The sequence below is a fragment of the Eurypyga helias genome, unplaced genomic scaffold (genome assembly GCF_000690775.1).
Source record: "Eurypyga helias isolate BGI_N326 unplaced genomic scaffold, ASM69077v1 scaffold5586, whole genome shotgun sequence".
NCBI classification, from domain to species: domain Eukaryota; kingdom Metazoa; phylum Chordata; class Aves; order Eurypygiformes; family Eurypygidae; genus Eurypyga; species Eurypyga helias.
Window position 1 is genome coordinate 15,258 of NW_010257123.1, and position 26,871 is coordinate 42,128.

Sequence of the window (26,871 nt, forward strand, 5' to 3'; positions counted from 1 at the left end):
CTTACAGAAACATGGGAATACAACTACAGCTTCCGCAATGCTGTCTACACCATTGTGCTTGGTGCTACCTCTGCATCGTACCTGCAACCACACACCCCCGTAGCTGAGTTTTCAAAGACAAAAGGACTGTGCTGTTTGTGAGCCAGGCAGTGCAATCACTGTTCTGCGCTCGTGGGAAAGACAGAGGGCTGGCACATAAAGGAAATCTGTTTTTCAAGCAATCCTAAGGCAAAACTGCAAAGCGGCAGTAAGGTAAGCAGCAAGCAGATCGCCCCAATGACCTCAGCCTTTCCCAGTCAGCCCTCACTGTTTTTCACCTGGAAATGGCACAACACCCATGAAGATACTGTCCATGACGAGCTCACAGCCAACTAATGTTTATGATGTGGGTGCAAGACTCGAGTGAAGCAGCTGAGGGCACACGCGATCTGTATCACAGCCAACACCTAAAAACTCTAACAGCAGTTCAGACACAGCTAAGCATCTCTGCAAGAATCTGGGCTGATTTTAGTCAGAACAGTTAATTGTCTTCATAGTAGATGATATGAGGTTACGTTTTGGATTTGCCCTGAGAAACTACCATGCTAAAGATGGAGTAGACAGCTTGCCATGAGATACAGCTTGCCCTAAAGCTGCTTTTTTACTTCTTTCTTAGAGGAAAAACCCCAAACCAAATCACTTAAGTCCCACATCACATTTTCAAAAACACGGTTTGAACTGAGAATTACTTTCAGACTAAATTTAGCAGTGATGGCCACTTCAGGCTCTGAAGAACCAGTGCTTAAATTATTTACCAGTCACTGAAAAAACTGACACCAAAGTGCTGTATTTTGTCTAAATGTGCACTGTCTTCATGCAGCTCAGCATTTTATTCCTACCTCTTAACATTCCAATTCATTATCCTCAGATATCTGTGCAATTAGTGCATTTTAAGAAAATGTTGGATAGTATACAAATATTTTGGGAGAGGTCAGTACTTTGAAAGTTTAGACAAAAACCAGATCTCTTGGGAGGCCTGGAAGTCCAGATCTGGTACACAGTAGAACATTCGGATGCCCTAGCACGCACCGGAAGCTTAAGTGCTAGAAAAACTTCTAAAATTATCTGATGCAGTAATGGGTTTCAAGGAAGGGCACAAGTTTAGAACAGCTCTTCTGTAAAACGCGTGATGCACTGAACTTTCTGGACAGTCTCTAGTACTGCACACCAAAACCTACCCGCTTCAAGTTCCAGAGCAGATGCAATTATTGCAAGGCAAGGCTGCTTGAAGAACTGCGTATGCAGCAGCAGGTTTAGACTCCAGGAGATAATGACACTTCACAAGCTGCCTTTAAAGGCGAAAATAAGACACTTCGTAGCCACCATGACTTCTCACCTAGTCTGAAGGGAAAAAAGAAAAAAGGGAAATACACCCATCAGTTTCAAACTCCTATACCTTCTGCAGTGGCTACATCCCACTTCTGTTAATCTGATTTTTAAACAGCAGTTGTACATAACATCACAAAAATCTGTTTTCATATCACTGCACCGAAGCTCTTGAGCACCTATTATATTCATATTTCAGTAACATGGACAACCCATTCACATTTCTCAAACTAAGCATCCCCATTTGTGTAGTAACTACTGACGACTTGAGCAGTGACTGTACACATAGCTGCTGATCACAAAACCAGGGATATTAAGAATATTCAGCTTTATACCTTTTCATATTTACACCAAGTCCCACTGCAGCTCACTCATTGCATTAGTAAACAACAAACGCACACGCACTCTTTTTTCCCCGTTTTGAACGTAAAACATGGAAGATTTATCCAAAATCAGCATTTCCTAGTGACTGCGGGTGGGGAGGGGCCCAAGAACAGACCCGTCCTCACGGCCTGAACAGAGCTGTGGCTGGGGAGAGGCAGAGCATGAGCGCAGTGCGGCTCATCTGCGAGGGGCTGTGGAGCACAGCAACCGAGCGTCACCTGGAGCCTTTTTACATGCCAGCTCGTAGGAGGTTAACGACAACAAGCCTCCTTGACCAAAGACATTTTTATTGGGTTCAATATTCAAACATTGTTAGGTTAAGGTCTTTTAGAAAAGTAAACCGGTAAGAATAAAAACCCCAACCTTATGAATGGCAATTGGTACATGAAGTTTAATTTTAAATATAATTTTATCAGGCACGTGAAAAGATGCCAAAAGCCAAGTTGTGTTATGAGTCTAAAATTACTGAACAAGATACAAACAAAATACTCCATTTTCAAAAAAAAAAAAGGTAAATATAGGTTTAATGCTTGTCATCCAAAAATCGACATTAGTCTCTTAGTATAAGGCAAAAATAGTAACTCTCTTTTATTTGTTAACCTGTATTAAGTACAATCAATCAGCAACAGCTGCCATATAGAATATGCGTCATCAAGATCTTTTAAAAAGCCTGATCAGCCAAGAATGCTGACCGCTGCGCGTTCCGAGATCTTCTCAACACACCGACGACCCCATAGCAATCTCTGAAAACATACCTGGGTTAGGGGCTGGGTTAATGCTGCCAAGTGGTTCCGGTGGATGTGTGCAGAATCCAAATTCTCACGCGCCACAATCACGTTTGCGTGTTACAAACGTGTCGCACAAGTAATATTTCTGGCGGCTTGAAGGGTGTGGCAACGTACGTTACCCCATAGAAAATGCCATAAAATACTCTATGCAATCTCTACGCATCCGTCTTCAATATAACTGTATTTACATATTTTTACGACCTCTTAACACGTAATGAGCCACTGAAGACATTTTTACAATATTTATTAGATTATGAATTTATAAATTCAAGGACTCAGAGGCACATAGTTTAAAAGGCCAAGAACACTGAAACTAATGAAGTCACAGAAATCGGAATTATTTATGGACGTAACACCGGTAAAAAATAAAAATCACATCCAAACTAAAAGCAACGCTGCTTAAGAGTCATCCTTCAAAGTTAGCATAATAAAAAGTTCTCATTTCCCTCAAAGAAAAATAATTCATCCCACCTACCAAGCTAGAAAAAAACTATTTACAGTTGTACTTTGATCAGAAGTATCATTAAGTTGTGTAATACAGCCACTTCTATTCTGCCATTAGAATTTAACATTGCTTTTAAAGTATCGTTGTATTTACAAATGCATAAATATCTTAACTCTGATCTTCATTAAGATCTGAATGAGAACAGGTTATTAAGTCACAATACAAACGTGTTAGTGGAAAAGGTGTTTGGGGCAGCTGCATATTCAGTATCATTCTCAAAGAATAGGAAGCCAATACTTCTGATAAAGCTCAAGTTCATCAACAAGACCAGGTCTTTAAGTTACGATAATGAAGATTAAACCTCTTCTGTGTTAATTCTTTACATGGTTTCTTCAGTCAACTTTCACCACGCTGTATATTTTGGTTACAAACCAAAAGCACGCAAAGAACCCAATTGTACCTAAAAAAAAAAAAAAAAGAAGAGTTACACATTAGGTAAGGTGACAGAGGAGACATCAGTTTCCATCTGTAGCTCACAGACCAGGCCATACATATATACCCTCTGCTGTCTTTCTTCCGTACATCCATCAGATCAGCTAATGGAAAGTTACAGACAGTACCTGGTCTTTACAGCCATCAACAGTTATGTAAAGTATCCCATTATTTTCACAATCACCGAGCTGATCACACAGAAGACTCTTGTTTTAAGAGGTTTCTGGGTTATTTCTCTTCCCACACATTTGTTTCTTTGTTGTTTCATTACTGCCCCGTCCAACTCCTTCATATTGCTCCATTTCATCTTTCTTCCAGTCACCCGCACATTACCTGATCCGCTCAGCTGGTCGGAATATTACTATTAGAGTAATAAACCTGTTAGAAAGGCAGCATCAAAAGGAGTTTGCGTTTCTTGGTTATGCTTTAAGGTCTCGGAAAATCAGAGTACTGCCTTTCTTTCTGCGTAAGTCAAGTTAATACAAATTTCAAACCATAGCGTCGTTACCGTGCAACTTCTACTTCCTACTGAAAATATGTTACCTTAGAAATAAACACTTCTCAAATACTTAAGGACAGTCAAAACGTAAAAGGAAACCTGAGTGGGAATGTAAGGACGAAGACTGTTTCCCTCATTAACTTACAATCCTTTTAGCTGAAGAAAACCAGCTGCACCCCCTCTTTGTGAAACTCTGACAGAAGTTTTTAACAAAACCCCATTCTTTCGAATGCAAAGTAGTTAATATAGTTGGGCATCGCTTATCTAACCGGATTACTTCAGAACCCAGCCTCACTCAGAACGATAATGGACTTAACCACAGCTCACAACACCTGTTCGGGAACCTTCGTTTCCCACAAAAACTAGGACAGGAAAGAAAGCCCTGAAGATTATCTGGGTTTTTTTTTACCCCCAAGTACCTCTTCTAAAATCATGGCCTTAACTTATGCAAGAGCCAAGGAAGTTCTTTAAAGAAAAAACCCAAACCAACAAGTCTTGCAGATCTGATAAGAGGCACAAGGAAAGCTGTGTGCCAACTCACTCACTACACCAGCTTGGAAGGAACCATGAATGGTTTCACGGGATCTCCCCCCCCCCCCTTCACGCTCGCTAAACTACTAACGTTTAATGGACTCATTTACTATGATACGTAGTTACGGTCCCAGCTGTGAATCAAAAATTTGTCATGTAGCTGCCTGGTATTTTGCCTGCTGAGTCTGATCGATGACCTGGAATGCAGCACGGAGGCAAGTGCCTGGAGCATGTGTTACACTGACATCGCAGCAGGGCACCGTCCTAACCCTTCCTGATACTGACCGTTTTTAACGGACGAGTAAGCAGCGGCAGCACAGTTTTGATACAACAATTACCATTTTCTCTTTCTAGCTTCTGTATCATTCTGACACAGGAAGTCAGTTGCCTTCGGGAGCAGTTTTTGCTAAATTGCTAATACGCTGGGTTTCATTTAAGAAACTGGGGAAAAACTGCCTGTCCCTTTACACTGCCTCCGACTTCTTTTGTGAAACCTTATCTCAAAGTTCTTCAGTAAATCTCAGAGCACTGATACAGCTGTCCTCAAATGCCTACCAACCTAAACAGACAAAATTGTCCTTAAGATTTAAGAAATAGGACTATTCTCTCAAATTAAAGAGTAATTTGCACTTAATCTTGCGGAAAGCAGATTTAAAAAAAAAATTAAATCATTAAGCATATGATGTTTCAAAGTTCTAACCCTTTGGGTAACTTAATCTGTATTCTCCTCTAATTTCAATATAGAAACTAAAAAATTTCAAAACGCAAAAGCACACAGACTCTGAAAGCTTAGTTCAGGTTGCACAGGGTAACTGCAATCCCCACTCTCCCCGTTAGGTACAGAAAGCACACAAAGGGGTCTGAGAGTAAACCACCTCTTCTTCGCACGCTTGTGCACCTAACCTGAAAGGGTGAGCAAAGGCACCGGACACACCTTACTGCCGCTAGATGATGTCACGTGAAGTGACTGACTTGAAAGAGTAAGGGCAAAAGATGGGAATTACACAGGTACCTTAGGTGCAGAAAGGCAGCTAAGACAAGTGTCAGCATGGAAAATTTATTGTAAATCCCCTTTATCTTGAATGTCTGCCCTCCAGAATTACTGCATCCACCTGGTCTAGTGGAAGGTGTCCCTGCCCATGGCAGGGGGGTTGGAACTAGATGGTCTTTAAGGTCCCTTCCAACCCAAACCATCCCATGATTTTCTGACAGGGTAAACAACCCTGGGGTTGGCCAAAACAGTTTACTACTAAGGGCAGAAATGCTGACTACCTATTGGAAATGCTGGTGAAACTAATTTAATTGACCTTAGGCTTATGTAAGGCCTAATTATTTTTTTTAATGCGACTAAGTTTGCCCTGTATCTAAAATTGATCGACGTACAGCAGTGCACATTCATTTCCAGTTGAACAATCATGCATTCTTAAATTCTTCAGTTCAGTTCAATGAGACTATGAGTAAACCCAGATCAGAAATAAAGGTTAGGGGAAAGGCAGGGTGAGAATGAACACAGAGCGAGAAAAAGGAGGCAGAATCTCTCATCTAAATACTCAGAGTGACTTGCTAACTACACACAACAGATAAACAGAAGTAGAGATGATGTGTAACTTAAAATACATCCACAAGCAATGCCAAAACACGTTAGAATTTCTTAAAGAGAAGGGTGAAGGTAGAACTAACCACTTTTGGAATACAGCTTCCTTGGTTTTCAAAGAGATTATATAATGTACTTAATCATAGAACCATAGAATGGTTTGGGTTGGAAGGGACCTTAACCAGTTCCAACCCCCCTGCCATGGGCAGGGACACCTTCCACTAGACCAGGTTGCTCAAAGCTTCATCCAGCCTGGCCTTGAACACTTCCAGGGATGGGGCATCCACAGCTTCTCTGGGCAACCTGTTCCAGTGCCTCACCACCCTCTCCAGGAAGAATTTCTTCCTGATATCTAATCTAAACCTCCCCACTTTCAATTTAAACCCGTTACCCCTTGTCCTGTTACTACAGGCCCTTGCAAAAAGTTCCCCCCCCCAAGTCCCATTCCCTCCTTTAACAGGCAATGACCCAAGAAACTCTTTGCAGGCTCTGGCTCCTCTTCACCATCACCTGCATTCAGTCATGGTTCACAAATCACTTCAATATTTCCTAAACTGAAGTGGCAATGTCTTTGAAATTAATATTCAGTTACACATAAAATGAACATCAAACATCAATTGTTCTCCCACTGGATTTTTTTCTCCCACGTTAAGTGAAAATGAAAATTCTATTTATAGTGAGGTCTATATTAAAAGCTCTGATGACAATTTGTGTTCTGGGAGGCCTCAAAATGTAGCCTGTATAGCTGTACGCATCAATACACATCAAAGGCTTAGCAATCATTAAAATGCCATAAATGTGGAGCTTGAAATTATTTAAAGCATCAGTCAGTTCAAAATAGTTAAGAAAAAAAAATATTGTTCTGTAGGGTAAAGCCCACCAAGACAGATAACGTTCTGTTGGAACAGAATTTAAGGTTTTTGAGGAGTTGGCGGCTGCTGCCTTCATGCGTGAGAGTTTGAAGGGAGACACTGAAGAAGGGATATGTGTGTCAGACTGAAGATTCCTTTTCAGTACTGAAGATGACAAAGGAAGATTTTGTGACCTCATCGCACTTCCTTGAAGGGGAAACTAAAACACAAGCACCCAAGACAGGTGCTTTTCCAAAAGCTCACGATAAAGATGACAAGGTTCTGACAAGACCACATCCAAAAAAATGTTTAAGAAATTCTGTCTGCCTCCAATGCCACTCAGAGAAGGTAAAGGAATTCCAGAAGAGAGCAAATGAAAAAAGAAAGTATTCTCTGTCAACTTCTATTCCTCTCTTTCCTCCAATTACATAAAATCTGCAATTTTTTCCCCTTATTTGACAGTAACTTTATACTTGTGTGTGATTTGAAGTGTGTTTCTCCAAAGACAACTAACTTTAAAAACTGAGTTTGTCACATGACTAGCACAGGGATGAAATCTGATGTATTTATCTCATTAAAGATGTCATCTTCTAAGATACAATTACAGGCGACACCTCAAATTAGTAGCACTCATGCCTCATCCTCACTTAATCTATTTCACTAAAATCTGTGATCATAGAGCTGCAAAATGCTACACCACCTGGGAAAAAATAATCAAAGACACATATAAATTCACAATCCTGTAGCAAGATAAGTTTTGCTAAGGATCCTACTGTGCAAAGTTAGAGGTAAACTCAAAATTTAAAATTAAGGTTCCATATACTCACCTGTGAAAAGAAAGAAGATCAAAACCATAATCATGGTATAACCAAAATATAAAATGGTGCTGGCTGTTCCTGTGATTTGCAGTTTAGAAAAAAAGTAATGTATTGCATATATTAGGAAATAAACTGCAGTGAAACCACTAGTGAGAAACGACCGCCACTGCCAGTGATAATCCTAGAAAGGACAGGGGGGAAAAAACAAAGACATATGAGTAATACTCCATACACCTCGAACACACAGACCCTATCACTGAGTGCAGAGCTACTTCTTTTATTATCACTTGATCCCTAAACCAGTTTTTACAGTTTTTATCTACAGGAAAACAGCTTACGTATCATCAGTACTTAACTACACCAGTCACTATTACAGATAAGAAACCTAGAGGTCAAATAGGCAAAAATCTGAAAACCCGAATAAGCTAGACCCACTATTGCCAGCCACAGATTTTGTTTTCCCCCCAAGGTTAGGCAATGTCCCAGATGCACTTTGATTGAACAAAGTGAATGGCTTAGTAGGGAGTTTTCAGGAAAGAGGGAGTTAGAACCTAAAGATGAGACCTGACTTAGCAATGCTCAGTGCGATAAATATTCTAATATTTATTACAAGTTTTGCCAAAAGTAGCCTGCTCCATTTTTAAGGACATGGTTTACATCTCATCTAGTAACGGTGTTTATGTTGAATTCTGGAATACTTGTTTTCAATTACAAAAGCCTTAAAATGATTTGGAAGCATTCTTAAAACAATATCAGGTATGAACACTGAAGAATTATTTCTTACCTCCGCACACAGGTGGAAGTAGCAGAGCAATATTGTAGCCTCAGAACATGTAATAACCAAAATAATGAATACCAGAAACAGGAAACCAAACATGTAATACATCTGGTGAGACCTATCACAGGGAGTTAAAAAAAAAAATTAAATCAGGCACTGTGCTAAACCTATTTCTTCATATTCAGTAATATCACCTTTGCCTCACGTACTCCGCTCCCTACCCAAGTACTATCAGGCGTGTGGCCACACAATCGGCTCATTCATTTTTTTAACTGAAGAACAGGATCCTCAGCAGCTCAGCCTGGAAACAGCAGGAAAGCAAGCCCCAAGCATGCTCGCGGCTGGGATTAAAACTACGCATAACGAGTGAAATTACAGTTCCAGGGAAGTCAGCGTGACCTCTTCCACTGACTTAGGCAGAACTTGGATTTCACCTCACATTTCAATCAAAGGGGCAGAGCTGCAAAACAACCAGAAGTGTCAAATGCTGTAGCCGTCGACGTTGGGTAGAGGCACCTCTTCAAGGTTCAGAAACAGTTTAACGAGATCCAGTAACTAAATTGTGCCAGAAGGAAGACAAATCCCTCACAGTCGATTAGTTTTCCAATGCGCTACGAGCTCACCTCAGAGTTCACTTATGCTGGACCAGTCTTCGGTGCTTTATTTTTTGAAAATAATTACTCTCCAGTGCCTTTGCAAAGATTTCACAAAATTTGTTCTTGATTCTTTTTTTCCTCCCAGGAGTAGTTAATACTTTTCTAGCCCAACAACAACTACAAAGTAAGTATTAAAACTGACTTGAGGTTTTTCTACTTCCAAGTTACATGCCATATGTCAGCGTCAGAGCCACTTCCACATGAAGCCAGAGGAGTAGCACGAGAAAACTAGCTACTTGAATACTGCAGGTCAGCTGTGAATTGCTAAGCGTATCACAGACACTTCTCTATGCACCTCAACAAGCAAAACCAACCCTGGGTATCTTCTAAACCACAGAATGTAAAAAAGATGTTAACATTTACACTTTGGTTAAACCAGTCTTCTGGTAACCCTCTATCACCACAAATCTGCCAAAGCATCTCAAAGAAAATCTTTCCACAAAGAGACTACCACCTTTTATGAGAGACAGAATTCAAATAGATTGTGGTTAACTTACCAAATACTATTGAGAATAAAGAACAGCTGTATAAAGATACATCCAAACGGCAGAATCCCTCCCATGATAATGCCAGGTAACGGCTTTGTATAGAATGATTGCTCAGGAATCTGACGAGGAATTTGGTTTGTGCGCACAGGATGTTCAATTGCCTTGAAACGAAAAGAAGACATTGCTAAACATACAGCACTGCCTACAGAATCATGGAATGGTTTGGGTTGGAAGGGACCTTAAAGGTCATCCAGTTCCAACCCCCTGCCACAGGCAGGGACACCTTCCACTAGACCAGGTTGCTCAAAGCCTCATCCAGCCTGGCCTTGAACACTTCCAGGGATGGGGCATCCACAGCTTCTCTGGGCAACCTGTTCCAGAGCCTCACCAAACTCTCCAGGAAGAACGTCTTTCTGATATCTAATCTAAACCTCCCCACTTTCAATTAAGCTTTCTTTTTGCAATGAGTGGGGGGCAGAAGTCTACTGTTTGTTTTGAGCACGCGCATACCCAGGTACCACATCTCCCTGCGCTACCAACCTGGCTACCCAGATTTGCTAGGCAAGCAAGCTCGAAGACGGCTCTTGCTGACAACACAGCAACAGGCACTTTGGACTTCCCTTTCTGTGACTGCCTGTCTATGATCTGTTACACCGCCTGAGCCGATTTCTCGCTTTTCAATTAGTGGTGGTGAAGACTCTTGCTTTCCCCCTTCTAAAAACCCCGGTATGGTGTTTTTCAGGATTTACTCCAAGTACCACGTTAGGGTAAACTTACAAATGGAGAGGACTCAATCCAGCAATTAAATCCTAATTTAACATGCATGCATAGATCAGCATGGTGGGAGAAAAAAATTAAGGCAAACAAATGCATACTCTGCCATCTTTTCCCTTTCGTAAAGATCACATCAAAAGCATCAATAGATACTTGCCAGGTACTTGCTTTCTGATTTAACATATTTGTGACACCTGTCACCTTGCCTTACAGTTTATCAAATCCTTTCTTAGCGGAACAGCCTCTGTACAGTGCAGAGGGGGTTATTGGAATTTCAACATCATTGTCAGAAAAAAACCCCACTGAATTCTGGTTAAGAAAAACAGGATAACTACAATCAACTTAAAGTGCCTTCTAAGATACTTAAATAGTCCCTGACAGTATTTCATGATAGCTACAGAGAGCTGGTACTCTGGCTTCCTATACAGAAAACCCCAAACATCTGAACTCACAGATCTTTCAGTTTGCGGGGCATGGTAAAATACTCAAGCAAAAAGCGAAGAAGCAGTTTCGTTAGGAAGGTTTGGTCACCAGCGTCACAAAGAGCCCTCATACAGACCAGTAAAATTGATCAGTTTAGGAGTAAATTCCAGTTAAGTGTTCTGTAAATGGTTATCTGCTTGGCAGACATTACGCAAGGAGATTTCACAAGAACTCTAGCAATTTGATCAGAAGATAGCCTCCCTGTAGAGAGTAGACAGGAACAAGAAACATGGGGGAACCCCCAGAAACACCCAAGTTGCTTTATCTTATGCTTGACTGCATCGATGAAGGAGATGCTGGTTAAAATAAAAATGCCTAAATCACTGCTTTATCTGGAGCGGTCACCAAGACTGGGTATCTAATGCAGCTCTGAAATAACTGAACAGACCTGGGGCTGACAATGCAACTAGCTTAGGTGCTACCTTAGTCAATTAGTCCGTACGGTGAGAAATGCAGAATATACATGTGTATATATGCAGACATACTTACAAAACAATTTGTCACACAGACTTACGTTTTTCTTAAAACCGAAATAGGCACCGATAAACGTCAGCGGGACAGATATGCAAAACCAGAGTGCCAAAATAGCAACCAAAGTACCGAACGGAATAGCTGCTGAAGAGCCTTCTCCCCAGAGAATGAGGTTCATGATAAAAAAATCTGCAAATACAATTCTGAAAAATACATAGCACACTTAAAAGCACAGAAGTACTCCTTAATATTTAATAATGTTAACAAAACAATACCACTGTATTAAGATTTTAGCGTAAATCTCTGTTAAAACCAAATGACACACTCAGAGTACTAAAGTGAAGAGGTCAAACGAGCAATTCTTTGCTAATCTAGCTAGTGGGACTGAACTCCAGCAGGAGCTGATGTTCCAGCTAAGCAATTTCAAACACATACTTGTCTTAACTACACTTCAGGGTGAGACTGCTTGCTGCGATTAAGCAGAAAAATGTATCACAGTGGTTCTACAGTATATGACACAAAGTGAGACCAACTACAGCGTGGTCAGAGAAACAGCCTAGAGAGTAAAAGAAAGCAATGAAAAAGTGTGCCTGTCCAAAACTTGTTACTATCATAATCAACCTTTGCATGTGGTGAGAGTAAACAAATGCTTAGTAAAAAGAAACACCTAAGGATGATATTCAATTAACATATTCATCTTTGTCAAAAGTGTTGTGATATTCTTGGAGCTTCTGGAAGAAGCTGAAGAGCTGGAACTTAAAAATCAGCTATGCATGTCAGAGAAGCGATCTAATTCTTTTAATCGTGGTGATATTCTCAACTTACCCAGGACAAAGGAATGATGTCAGCAGGACATTTGTTTTCCACTTCTCACCTCCAAATGCTGTATGGAAACATTTGACAGTCGTCAAAACATGCCTTAAGCTCATAACTTAATTTTCCAGTCCATTTACCTGTTATACTTAGCTAACAAACACTCAGTGTGCTACTGCGCCCAAGTTTAAAACAGTAGACTCAATCTTCAGTAATAAAACTGAATTCCCTCGGCACATTGCTTAATCACAGAGCTTCAAAGCAAAGAAGAGCCTGAGACCAAGGTCAGGAAAAGTATCCAACTAAGTAAATTGGGTCTCTGACCACTTTAACTGCTAAAAGAAGGAAGCAGATCTGCAGCACTTGTAGGTCTTTAAAAAAGAGTTTAAACTTGGAGTGATTAAGAAGTTTAAGCTTTCCAACACTTGACTGCAGGTGTCAGTAGGAAAAAATACTTAAACATATGAAAACCAGCTTAACAGTTTTCTTGAAATAATTCCTGTCTATGAATCTTACAAGAAAGTCATGCTTACAGGAAGCAGTGATGTTCTCGAGTCTTAACGGCAGTGGCAATACCAAAAGACCAAAGATAGCTCAATTAAGAAAATCCTTCTGAATTTGTACTACACAGATAAAAATTCTAGTCAGCATACTGTCAGATGAAAATATCCTGCTGGACTTCAGTGAAGCTGAGAATTTCATCTGAGCACTGCCACAATGACATGCTTCTTTACTTCAAGAGTCAGAAGTGATTATGTTTAGAGAGAGTTAAATTAAGTTTCTCTTTCTTCATAAGATCTTGGTAGAACATGGAACCAGTTATTAAGATTAACCATTTAATTTCAACTCAGGCTTCACTTTTTAAATAGTGTTGAAAAAAAAACCCGAAACACCCATTTCAGTTATATTTTTGTTTTTGTCTCACATTATTTGCATACTAGAAGGAGAAAGATTCATGTTCATGTGCTCTATACAGGGTATGGACCACCTCGTGTTATAATAAAAATATCTCTGGATCAGTCACTCACTGTCTGAGCAGTTAAACACAACATTCAAGTATCAACTAAATGATTCCTAATAATAGAAAATGTAATTATTTTTAGCTACATCTCTGTCAAAGATTCAACTTACCATCAATACCTTCAAAACCACAAAATATAGAGCGTGATAAAAAGGAACAATTCTGTCCTCAGTTATGGTCTTAGTGCTAAATTCTCCTTTCATTGAAGCCTAATTGGCTTGAAGATTAGGCACAGTTCACTACCACATCACTACCATTGTGAAAAAATTCCTTACAAAATACTAACCCTCCTTTCCCAGTGGTTCTTCCCCCATGAAAACTACAAAATCGATAGGAAGCACTCCAATGCCCACTGCCAGGCTGAAGTTCAGAAATAAACTCCTTCTCTAGCCCTGTATGTTCAGAACTAAATTATTCCTAAAGATCCAGCTCGCTCAGTCATAATGAGTCTCCTACCTTGAGGAAGGTAATTAAAACAAGCTCTGTGTGGAATGGCATGCTTCACCTTACAACAGACCAGAGGATAAACGGGCAAACCATTTGAGGTTGGTAGGCAGGCCCTGAAGCAATAGCTAGCTGGCATCAGTGAAGGAACACAGTGTCAACTAACTGTTGTCAGGTGCCCAAACACCACTGCCTTGGTTTCTACAACTACAAACCAGTTAATAATCCTTCTCTCTGTTCCCCTGCTGCTGCCTGATAAACACTGTTCTCCCAAAGACCTAGGGACTAGCTAAAAAGAGGTGACCCATCTCAGGCATGCAAGAACAGAGGTTCATGATTTGGGGGGCAGTTACCAAGCAAAATCGATGGCTAAAACTAAATGCGAGTTAACACTGCCCACCACCCAAGTGTAAGAAACAGAAGTACAAAACTGTCTGATGTAATGAGCTTTGTAGTAGTAAAATGGAATTTGCTTCCCAATTCCATAAATACACAGTAGCAAGAGCAATTCAGGGTCTTTAGGCACGGTCCCATCAAAACACGACTGTTCAATTGTTATGGTAAGTACATTTTTCCAACTTAGAATCATAGAATCATAGAATCACTAGGTTGGAAAAGACCTTAGAGATCATCCAGTCCAATCGTATCTGTCCACCACTAAACCATATCTTTCAGCACCTCATCCACCCGTCTCTTAAACACATCCAGGGATGGTGACTCCACCACCTCCCTGGGCAGCCTGTTCCAGTGTGTGATAACCCTTTCGGTGAAGAACTTCTTCCTTACATCCAATCTAAACCTCCCCTGGCGCAGCTTGAGTCCATTCCCCCTCGTCCGATCATCTGTCATTAGGGAGAAGAGACCAACACCCACTTCTCCACAACCTCCTTTCAGGTAGTTGTAGGCAGTGATCAGGTCTCCTCTCAGCCTCCTCTTCTCCAGGCTAAACAAGCCCAGTTCCCTCAGTCGCTCGGGAACTTGCCCTGAGAGAAACTACAAACAGTACTTGCAAATTAAAAATCAGTTCTGTGATGATAATTTACTTTAATGAACTTAATCCTTGTCATTTTCAATAACTTTTACTCACATTTGTAGAATCTGGCAGCAACGTAACCGGCTGGCGTTCCGAGCAGTACCCACAACACTACAGCACAGGTCATTAGAGCTCCCCGGTTAGCAGGTGACAAAAATCCCAGGCAAGCAAAAACTAGGAAGCAGAGATGGAGGATTTTAGAAAGTAACTATGGGTTTGGCTGAAAGCCAAGTACATCAGTTATCTGTGTACGCTAAGCTACAGGTCTACTATATCAGCTCAGCTGTTTCTAACCTTAACGCTTTTAAGAAATCTGTAGGCAAAAACTATACCGCTATTTTTACTAGTACCACGCAATTAGCAACGAAAAATCATCTGTACTCAACTGACTCCTCCCCACTCTATTACTCACACAGGGTAACGAAAGTCATTATTAAGATCTGTGTGCCAGAGCCTAGAAAAACGGACAACAGCATTCCTTTTCTTGGGGGTCTGAAAATATCACCGTGAACCAGTTTCCAGCCAAATTCTTCTTGAGCATCTTCCTGTAAAGGAAATACACCTATTTTAATATGGAAGAGTGCCATTTAAATAGCCTGTTACAGAAATACATTGAGCTGGGAAAAGCTACATTCCAAATAAACTTTCGGAGGTACATTTTAGACTTACAGTGGAATCCATCTGATTGTATCTTGCAATGTCTTTATGCAGCGTCCTCAACATAATCATCGCAACCATTCCAGACAGGAAGAGTACAATCACCAAGGAATTCATGATACTGAATTAAAACAAACAAACAAAACCAGTGTTAGAACTGCAGCGTAAACCCTTGCAGCAGAGTACACTCGAAGACAAACTTTCTTCTCACCTAAACCACTGAATGTGAGTGTGAGGCATGGACTCCAAAATATAATCCCATCTTGATGCCCACCTTATGTTCTTGTCTTCCTGAAAAAGTAAACACACAGGTTTCAGATCCAGTCAGTGTCCAACTAGTAAATTTACAAGCTGATGTTCATGAAAAGCAATCTTAAATCCCATGACAAATGGGAAATGTCATGTTGCAGGCTGTAAAGCGAATAGTTTAATAGTAGCTACTGAACCCAAAGATTTGACCATCGAATCCAAACTAAAATATTTTCTGAATAGTACTGAGCACCAATGTCTTCTCAAGACACAAAGGCCTATCAAATCAATTTAATTGTGCTTCCGTCCTTCAAGAATTACATCAATTCATCTGGAATGCAAATGACTAGCAGAATAATGAAAGACCATGCATTTTTTTAGCACACGTAAGTCAACACCACAGACACTGAGAAACTAAGCTCTGCCATAGTCTCCAGCATTAATATTCCACTTTCTAGATAGCGCTCTGTCCAAATTATCCTTCACCATCACACAACGTCGTTTCAGTACCAACTACCAATCCAGCCACATTCAGTTTATACTGCAAGACAGGTAAGGAGACAACACTACAGACCTTACATTGTTAGTAGGGGAAAACAAGTTATTCATTCAGGCATTTCAAGGGATTATACTTATTCAGACTGAATATTCATTCATCAGAAACACTTCAAAATGAGCTTTTATTTGGGGTTTTTTCATACACATGAAAAAAGGAATAAACAGTGCTGATCAGCCTGAGGATTGCTATTAAATAAACCGTAAACACTCGTGTCAATTAATAAATATGACTTGGTGTCTTTCTGACAAGATGTTATTTCAATAACAACCTTTGGGAAACAGTTTGTCCAGCAAACTATTAAAAACCACCAAAACCCAGTCTTGCATGTGACTAGAATGACACATATTCAAGAATCACTGCAGCTGCCTGATATACTGCTCCTCTGCTTTTTAATAGAGAATGGAGGAACATAGAATCATGGAATGGTTTGGGTTGGATGGGCCCTTAAAGGTCATCGAGTTCCAACCCTCCTGCCATGGGCAGGGACACCTTCCACTAGACCAGGTTGCTCAAAGCCTCATCCAGCCTGGCCTTGAACACTTCCAGGGATGGGGCATCCACAGCTTCTCTGGGCAACCTGTTCCAGTGCCTCACCACCCTCTCTGGGAAGAACTTCTTCCTGATATCCAATCTAAACCTCCCCGCTTTCACTTTAAACCCGTTACCCCTTGTCCTGTCACTACAGGCCCTTGTAAAAAGTCCCCCCCAGCTTCCTTGTAGGGCCAGAATATCAGCTTCCTACTCTTTTGCACATTTCCATGGGAGGAAGATCTTGGGAAGAAGAAAGGATTTGCAGCAGGAGAGTAGAAAATTATCATCTTCAACCTGCTTACAACAGTAATTTGCTGAAACACACAATTACTCAGACTTAAAAGCCTGGATTGAAAAATTATCTATCAGACAACCTAGGTAAATGTGAAAAGTGTGACTTCTTTTAAAAACCTGCATTTCACCTTCAAAGTGTGTGGGGTGGTAGGCAAAATTGAAAAGCGTGTGGCTAAATCCCAAGCCATCTCCGACATGCCAGTTCAAATAAAAATTTAAACCCACAAATTTACTATTCTGAGATAATTTTAGTTGTCCATCTTTATAATTCAGAGTATTAATGTATGATTTTAAGAGAGCTTAGTACTTACCTGAAAAGAAACTGAGTACGTGTAAGCAATTTTCACTTCTCCGTTAGCCTTATTACTTATATCCATAGGTACTCCTGAGCAATCAGGGTTGTCTGGATGAGTATGCTTATAACTGCAGGAAAAATACAGGATGAAAGCTGCTGCACTGACAACACCCTTAATTAATCTTACGAAAGCATCAGTTTCATCCAGGATTCTCCCCTTAAATATAAAAATTGTTCTTAGTGCCTCATAAATTTCAGAACTCATAGGGAATGTATGATAAGCACAGAACTTTTTGATACCTGAACTTTTTAAACGAAAGTTGTCTCTTATAAGGTGGAAACTATAGAAAGCAGAGTCTCCAAAGGAGAGTACGAGAAATTAAGGAAGTCTGAGCACTGCTAAGAACCTCCAAAGCACCCAAAAAGTGACAACAGAATTACTAACTTCTGTCAGAAGGACACTTTAATCATGATGCTGGAGCACCAATACAACAAGCCCCGTTACACCACGAATACAGAAGAAAGAGAAGATGCTAAGAAATAACAAACCAGGCATCAGTTGTGCAAAAGCCACAGACAAGTGACAAGTGTACTCGTGAAATCACTCCATTCAAATCCCAGTTGCTGAAGACATCAAACGTGGTGCTCCCATTACTCCTGCCTCAGGCACTGGTGGCCTATTCCGTCACAAGATGAAGCGTTCCCCAGTAGGGAAATGAGAGTCGCTTCACTGAACACATACCACTTCCAGGTTTTATTTTATCTTCTTTTTTTGGGACCAAATAGGAAATAGTGGACATGGATCTATCGAATTCTTTACGGTCCTTCTGACTCAAAGCATTCTATGATTCTAAATGGTCTTAGTGTCCTACCTTAGACTACATCAGTCAAGAGGAAAGCTAATCTACAAGCCATGTATCCGAAAGTATTTCTGACTAGCAACAGGCCCCCAAATCAAAGCAAATATCTTGGGATGGACCACTGTTTGATGACAAATTATTTCCAGGTACTGACCTTTTTGGTTCAAGTTTAGCAGCAACTAGTCTTGCTCCCAGAGCTTCGTTTTCCACAACATGATAATATATATTTATGTTGACATGGTTGAAGATATAAAAAGTATCTTTTTCATGAAATTCTGACTGCAATGATAGAAGATGACGTTAAACAATCAAAGACAACATCCAAAAGCCTCAGGCAGAAGCTTATGTAACGGAATTTTAGACTATGTACGTGTTTTCTGTCAAGAGTTCTCCTACAAGATCAATGTGGGATTTTGGGAATAGAAAGCCAGTGAAGTCTTTGCATTCAAACCTTGCATTAAAAAGACAAACTAGAGAAGTTAATGCTAAGAACTGTCTGCTACAGATAAAAACCAGAAAAATGTATTTAAATATAAAGTGTATTTATAAATGTATTTATTAAAATATTTCAGTAACTGAAAGTGTCCCATTTTATTTAATTGAAGTAGCAAACTGAAGAGATAACTATATGCCAACTTTCACATCAGAAGCGTTTCATAAATGTCAGCTACTTTAAAACAACGTGTATATTTTTCATAGATTAAACGGAACCTTCCAAGACAAACATTGCAAATCATTGCTCCCTGTGACAGAACCACCTTGACATTTGAAACCAAAGACGCACAGGGATGAACGGCAAGCAGCAGCCAAGAATGCTGAATACAAGTCTCAGGTGAACGGAAACATCAGCTTCTAATTTAGTCAGTTGAAGAAGATATTAAATCACCAGCATTATTGTCTACTGAGGCGCAATTAGTGCTTTTTCAGGGTTCTATTCCCACCACTTTCTACAAAGCACCATAGTTATAAGAAGAGTTATACAAACAAAGCGTTCATCTACAGTTCTTCAGTTACTCCTCCAAAGGTTATTTTCCTTTTATTCAAAAAAAGTGTTTAAGTAAGATTAAAAGAATATTGTCAGATTACATATTTGATCATAAATGTGTTTCCAGCATCCACTCACATGGAGCCTCTGAAACCACTTCATTATGGAGGAAAGGAAACAAAATTAGAAACTGCAGAAACCATCATCTTTGGTAAGATCCATTAAGTAAAACCAATAATTTTGGTAAAATCAAAAATCTATTCCAGATTCCAAGTGACCTCTCCATAGAGGAGGTCTGTGGTAATCTAAAGACACCCTGGATTTTCTATTGCGTCATCATCTCCATAAAGATTACAGTGCATTTATCTGGACCTCCATCAGTAAACCCAACAGTTCTGTCTCTCACAGGAGAAGCTCTGTTCACTAAGACTTCTTATATACCGCCTTCTTATGTTAGCCCCCATAGTTTTAGGGAAAGCAGTCCTTCAAGACGTACGAATTACCAACAGAGGTACAAACATGTCTATGCAAACCTGCCTCCATGAAAACACTTCTATCCCACAGAAACAAAGTCCAAGCCTTCAAATGTTAAGGCTTCTTAGGCAATGAAGGTTGACGTGTTTTTCTGGTCTGTCACCCTTTACAGGCACTAAATGCTACACATGTTCAGCTCTTCCCTCTGTCTTATGCAACAGAAGAGACGGAGGTCTTGGACAAGCTTAGGTGAGGCTTACTAACTGTGGTACTTGGAGAGAGATCAAAACGCTTACCTACTTTTAGGCAACAAGGGTTGTTAAAATAATAAGGACTCCACCACATCAACAGGACGTAGGAGAAATGCCAGTCTTTAACTTAGTAAAAAAAGGGGATATAAAAAACTATCATTGAATAAACGTACATTAATAACACAGGCATCTTTTGGACGGCCATCTTCTGTAATGTAACAGCCGATCGGAAAACCAGGATTGCAGAACCTCTGGCCATCTTCAACATCGTAACACCAGGTCACAGGCATGTTGTCCACAATCCTGGAAATGGCACAGTGACATTTCACAAGCTTCCAAAATACAGAGCGCAACAGAAACAAACCCAGACTGGTTAATCTAACTTTGTCACGTTCATTATGGGAAGATTAACGACAAGAACAATACTTCTTTCAGACCTTGACTCATGAAATTGCACCGACTGCTAATAAAGTTTCCAGATGAGATATAAGCACGTAGCTCTTTAAAGGAAACTATCTTTTTTGGGGGTGGGGGTGGGGGGTTGTATTCAATATTTCTTCAGAAGGTGTCTTAAAACAGAAGGCTTACTCTGTGGCCAACAAAACATTCTATTCACTGGACTGGATTCCGAAGTCCCCTTACAAATATAGCCCAATACATAAAACTCTCCCACTCCAAAATCAGAACAACTTAACAGCTGATTATTTTGCCTTTAAAAATGGCCAAAATCATACATTAAACCAGCTAAAATGACCTTGATAAATTCAAGTACAAGATAGAACAAAATAAAAAGTTTTCCCTGCACGCACAGGTTATTAGTTCTCCAGCTTCCTTACTGCTCTTCCACTGCAAAATACATTCAGCATGACAGTCTTTAAACTTTTATTTTGCATTAAAGATGAAGTGCAAAGGTTTTGTTGTTGTTTGTGGACTTTTTTGGTTGGTTTGGGTGGTTTTTTTGTTTGTTTGGGGTTTTTTTTTGCTATTAAAGTGAATTCCTGACCGTTGACCTCAGTTACAGTTCCCTGAGAGTATGGAATATTTTAACTACATGGTTTACATGAGCAAAATAATTGTAAGCCACCACACATTTGGGAAAGTAATCACTTTTAAACCTTTCTCCATGCCTACCTGCTGCCTTTATAGTATCGCCTCGCAAGATTTATGTTTATATTAACTTAAGGTCCTGAGCTCAGGTTTATAGTTCAGTTTCAATGAAAAATTTGTGGAGGAATCCCACACCCCCAAAGACGAGTTGCAGAAAATCCTAAGACAGTAAGATACAAATAGTATCCAACACACTACGAACAGCACAAATGTCAAAATCCAAAATATACTTTTATACATAGAGGATAGCAACACGGTGACCTGTCCCTCTGCAAAAGGAATGACTGAAAACCAACCCCAAACAACTGTTTCTTTGTGTTACAAAGTGTCTTAACTAATTGAAAGATAAATCCCAAAAGAAAATAATTCAAAGACGAATTAAAACTCAGTAGCTGCCCTTTGGGCAACATTAACTACTCCAAGGTATGTTTTTAAAGGTCTGTTAATAAACTTCACACATGAAGAAACTTCACACGTTAAGATGTGAGACAACTGCCACTTTGTGCATCACTAGACAAAAAAAAAAAAAGGACATCCAACTGAAAGTTAACACCACACATTTTTGTAAAACGTATCAAACTGCTGAACATCCTTTACAATTAAATGCCTCATCGTTATAACCACTACCCTATTAATGTTAACAAACACCTCATCCGGTACTTTTCAATACCCAATAAAATACAGGAATTATGACTTCAGATAACAACAAAGCATTATTCAGTTTGTTGTGTAACAGTCTCTGAAGCAGCACTGTTTTTTAAAGCACAGCAGTAGACGGGGGTGAAGAGAGCAGTGGTACGTGGTGCCCTTGTTCACAAAAGGTAAGGAGATCAGCGCCATCCCTCCCATTAGCTACCAGACAGACTAGTAGCAGTGTTTATGGCTCATACTGACAGTGTGGAAGATGTGATGACAGGCCCTCTAAAAACACAGTTTCCAAGTTCTCGGGATATTCCAAAGACTATCAGAATTGCAAACAACAGCAGCACCAACCAAATCCGACTCATTTCACCACGATACTATGGGGCACCATTAAGCTGCTGATTAGCAGATGCGGATTCATTATACTTGGATCACATCTGGAATTTTACCTCCATAATGTATGCTAGAGATGGCTGTTGCTTTTGTTAGTATTCTCATTTCGGAATCAAAACCAGGTAAAGCAATAACCTACTGCTATTGAGTTTGGTGGGGATAAAGGCTTTCCTTTGCATCCTCTGCAGCAAAGGCATACGGAGCTGCCTTCAAGCAGCAATGTTGGAACAAACTGATCATTTAAGAGGCAAATCATTTTACACAGTTAACCTTCAAATTTAAAATGACTGGAAGAGATTATACACGTGGGACAAATATGCTGTACAACAGCGTTCTTCTATGTCTCTCAAGAACATCTGGTGATGAACACTGCCAGCCAAGATATCATTACAGCTGCAGAGTCCAATTCAGCATGTCAACTCCTAATCTTATTAAGGGCCTTTTAAACCTGTAAAAGTACTTTGCACCATCTGTGTTCCCCAGGAATCTTATGACAAACTGAAGCTGGATACTAAAGCTCTATTAAATCCTCACTTACGCTATCTTGCTGATCCATGTACAACATACCCCTCTACCATACTCCTGGACTTGCATTGTTCAGCACAAAATCCAGCCACTTCCACTTTGTGAAGCTGTGCCTGAGGAGAACTATCATTACCAGAATAGGCATAAACGGGGATTCTTCGGGCCACTGGTTCTAAAGTTTTAGGGCATTGGGCCTAGTAAAAAAAACAGCCCAGAGAGTCGAAGTGCTATTATAAGAACGTGTACAGAGTTCCCTAAATTTAAAGGGAAGTTTTCACACTGAAAAACAGAACTGCATCTCACTAAAATCAGAACAGCCCTATCAAGCTGGCTGCACAGGCTACAAAAACACACTTAAATACACTAAGTATATTTGTAAAACAATCTAACCTATGGGGAAAAAACAGTCTAAAGTACATTTCTGTGTGATTAGTTTTACACAGAAACTGAAAGAGAACTGAATCAACAGCTTAAGTTTTGGGATTTCCTAAAAAAGCTGAATCTCTTTCAAAGAGCGACATAGCCTTGGTAAACTATTTTTCACTATTTTTCATTAAACTACAAGACATACACAAACTTTTTAAGCTTAATCCAAGCTAGCAACTAAACGCCACACAGCCACATGGCCACCTCCCTCAGTGGGATGGGGAAGAACATTGGAGGAAAAAGAAGAAAGCTCATGGGTTGAGGTAAGAACAGTTTAATAATTGAAAATAAATAATGATACCAATACTACAATAGTAGCAATAATACTCACAATATTACTAATGATACATAATGAAAATACAATTAATATGTAATAATAATGGCAAACAAATGATACATCTGCTCACCACCACCAATGCCCGGCCAGTCCCCTAACAACGAGAGCCATGGCTAGCGTAAGCCAGAATCCAAGAGCCAGCAGAGCCAGACCCCTGAGAGCCCCATCCCTGGCCCACTCCTCCTGACTTATATACTGAGCATGATGCTTGATGGCATGAAATACCCCTTTGGTCACAGTCTGGTCAGCTGTCCTGGCTGTGTCCCCTCTCTTGTGGGGAAGAAGCAGGGAACACAGGCACAGTATCAGAAACCTAAAAAGCCCTCGACTTGTTATAAAAATTGCTTGCCAACAACTAAAACCAGCGTTAGCAATGTTGTTTTCAGCACAAATCCAACACACAGCCTCATACTAGCTACGCTGAGGAAAGTTAACTCTACACCAACCAAAACCAGCACACTGAAGCCTATACCCGACCAACACACATCAGTGAAATTCTAAGTGGTGTAAATATTATAAATATATGCAGTATTTAATGGGAATATAAGCAAATCCAGCATGTTTGAAGCTCTACTTATTTCAGCATTAGGCAAATACATGCTGAATCCCTGCAGCTGTGCCTTTCAGGGTTTCTTTATTACTTCCTGGTTCACTTACATATACATACAGCTATTGCCTGTGAACCCTTCTGACCTAATCTATCCACTTCCAACTACACTAATTTTGAAAAGGTTCCCAGAAAGAGTTACATCAGTGAGCCACACTTTATTCCTAAAAAGGGATATCCCATATCGCTTCCCAAGAGCAGTAGAAAACGCACTCATGCACAGCATGCCAATCTACAAACCTCTATACAAAAGCAGGTAGTGTGGCTGACTACTTCCAACAGCAAGATGGAACCTGTTGACCAACATTTCCCAGCTCTTGGATGTGGGTGCAGAGCATCACTAATCCCTAACAGAAAATCAGCATGAGGTTCAGCCTTGCCACACACTTAATGCCCATCAAAAGAGGACCTCAATGTCCAAGCAGAAACAGAGCCCCAGCATGCTCCACGACAACTCAGATGGTTACGGAGGAACTGAGACACAGGAAAGGACCAAGTGTCCATGCATCCCTTCAAATTATTTCATTAATTTCCACACTGGCCACCTTTCACTTGCATATCCTGTAACGGAAATGCAAAAAACTTTCTCTGAACCACTATCTCCTGTGCACAACATTTGAAGGGGAACGCAAAGGCTCTTGAGGAAAACAAAGACCACATAGCAATAGAGTGAAAGTTCCTTAAGACACTTCCCAGGCTAAGGCAGGATCAAATTCTACATTTACAGGTGCAAAGAAACAGCAAAATTTTACAGTAAGCACAACAGCAGCACAAAAACTACACAAAGCTTTATGTTTGGAAACAGGCTCGTTTCCGTTACACCCAATGCTTATCCTTCAAGTAATGGAAATTTTTTATGAAGAAAACAAACAATACAAAATCTTTTACAAGAACAGAAGGGTAATAGGGTTATCACTACCACGCTAACCAATCCGTGAATTTTGATATCAACTTACCAGTGATGTTGATAATTCAGTAGCATACTTTTTTTCAAAAAGTCTAATTTCTGTTTATCTTCTGGCTTTGTGGTATCATATGTTTTTGTACAAACAGTTTTGCATGTCTCCTTCTTGTTGAAGGTGAACTATAAGAAAAAACCCATCAAAATACTTATGAGCAAAAAGGCTGTAAACAAACAGGTTTCCCCTATACATTTATAATTGCCTATACCAATACAATAAAAACACCTAACAAATTACCAAGACTATGTATATTAACTCTGCAGAAGAGGTTTCTATATCAGTGTGTGCTATAAAACCCTCCTGTGACCATTGTAGGGGCCCTTGTTATTGATTAAAACCTGTTTTCTGCAATGATTTACCAGACAGGTCATTTGACCTCACTTTCTGCTGTCTCAGGCAGAGTCAGTTGGTAACTTTCCCTCCCACTATGTACACTGGAGAAAGCAAGAGCTTCAGTCACCAGAACAGACAAGCTGGCTAATATAATTTCTAATTCTTCTATTTTACAGCTGCAATATTTTCAGGTCTGGTTCCAAGAAGTAAAAAATATTCAATTCCCTCTAAAAAGGGGACAACTGAGGAGTGTAAATCAGGTTTTGGCAGGTTCCAAAGCGAGAAGACAACCTCATCATTTCAGGCTACAGCTTCATGATGCAAAATGCATAGTTACAATTAGGTTAAAAGAAGCTTGTTGAGAAAAAGCCCTTGTGAGGAGGACCTTCAAGATTCTGATCTCCTTTGATTACATCTGAACATACATGTTACTGAACGCCCCTCGCCAGAACACAAACCCTGTAAGGAGATGGTTCTATCCTCTCTCCAAACAATACTTGGCCAAGGTTTTCAGAGGGACGCTTCTTTCCTTCTGCTTGACAAAAATCAAACCTGAATTAGAGAAAAGATACAAAAGTTAATAAAATATTCTCAGCTGCAAATTTTAAACAGTGTTCGCAAATCAACACCTTCATCACAAGTAAAGGAGCTAGCTACACAGCCTTCCTTCTAGACAACAGTTTCTTCCTTGACTCTGCAAAGCAAAGTGTGAAAATAGCAGTCCCAATTTTTCCCAATTTACTGGGGGGGCGGGGAAACCACAGCCACCAAAACCCACAAACCACATAACAAAACCAACAAGCAAATCTCTTTATCAGCTATTTCAGAACTCGGTTTATATTAAACACAACAGCATACAAGTTTCCTTAAGTAATTAGAAGTTGCCTATTTGCACAGCAATTTTAGCCAGGCATTAAACCTTCATATAGAGTTTGATGACAGCCCTGAGAGAAAAGCATGCAGGCCAGATTCTTGGGTGGGCAGGAGGAATGAAAGAGCTGCCCCCCCGCCCCACCAAACAGCTCCTTTACAACAAGCACTATTAAATAAACAGGTTATTGCAGTTTTATTCAGACGCATCTATTAGTACATCCTCCAAGTTTTTCCAGCCTAATTTCAAGTATATCACATTTGTGTTCATTAAAATGTAGCCATAATTAGTGCAACTAAACACTCTCCAGTACTAACAGCCAAAATATTCTTTGAAGCAACAACTTCACATAGTTGCACCGGGTACTGATACGTTTTGTCACTGCCTATGACATGTACCAAGAAAACATTTAACACCTCATTAGGATAATTGATGGAAAGTTCACACCTCATTACTACTTTAACTCATCTGGCTACAGGCTACTTAAGACAGCAGTAATACTTTGATCTATAAAATGAAAAAGATAATGCAGAAGAGTAGATACCACACACACATTTTAACCTTAAGTTACTCTAAAGCAGTGATTTGACCTACATGAGTGCCTATGAATCCATGCACTGCTTCTAAAGAATGTGCTGGTACACATTAAGATAAGTTAAACTCATCTTTTTGGAAGAACTGACAACTAAAATGACATAAACAGTACAATATACTTACGCAGTATATTCGTAGGGGAGGACAGACTCTACAGAGTCAAGCCTGTTCACAAACAGCTCGATTCCAGA

At 40.0% G+C, this 26,871-nt stretch overlaps 1 protein-coding gene across 1 annotated transcript; it reads right to left on the reverse strand.

Annotated features, from left to right (window-relative positions):
- Positions 1-2,786: 2,786 nt before the first annotated feature.
- On the reverse strand, positions 2,787-26,871 carry TM9SF2 (transmembrane 9 superfamily member 2; the record flags this gene model as incomplete). The annotated part of the gene is made up of 16 exons (XM_010153888.1): positions 2,787-3,442; positions 7,777-7,948; positions 8,552-8,663; positions 9,699-9,850; positions 11,461-11,620; positions 12,243-12,300; positions 14,783-14,902; positions 15,141-15,273; positions 15,398-15,506; positions 15,597-15,676; positions 17,330-17,441; positions 18,328-18,452; positions 20,057-20,186; positions 24,877-25,004; positions 25,674-25,767; positions 26,804-26,871. Coding segments are annotated over 16 exons (1,821 nt in total), but the record flags the coding sequence as incomplete, so codon positions are not given.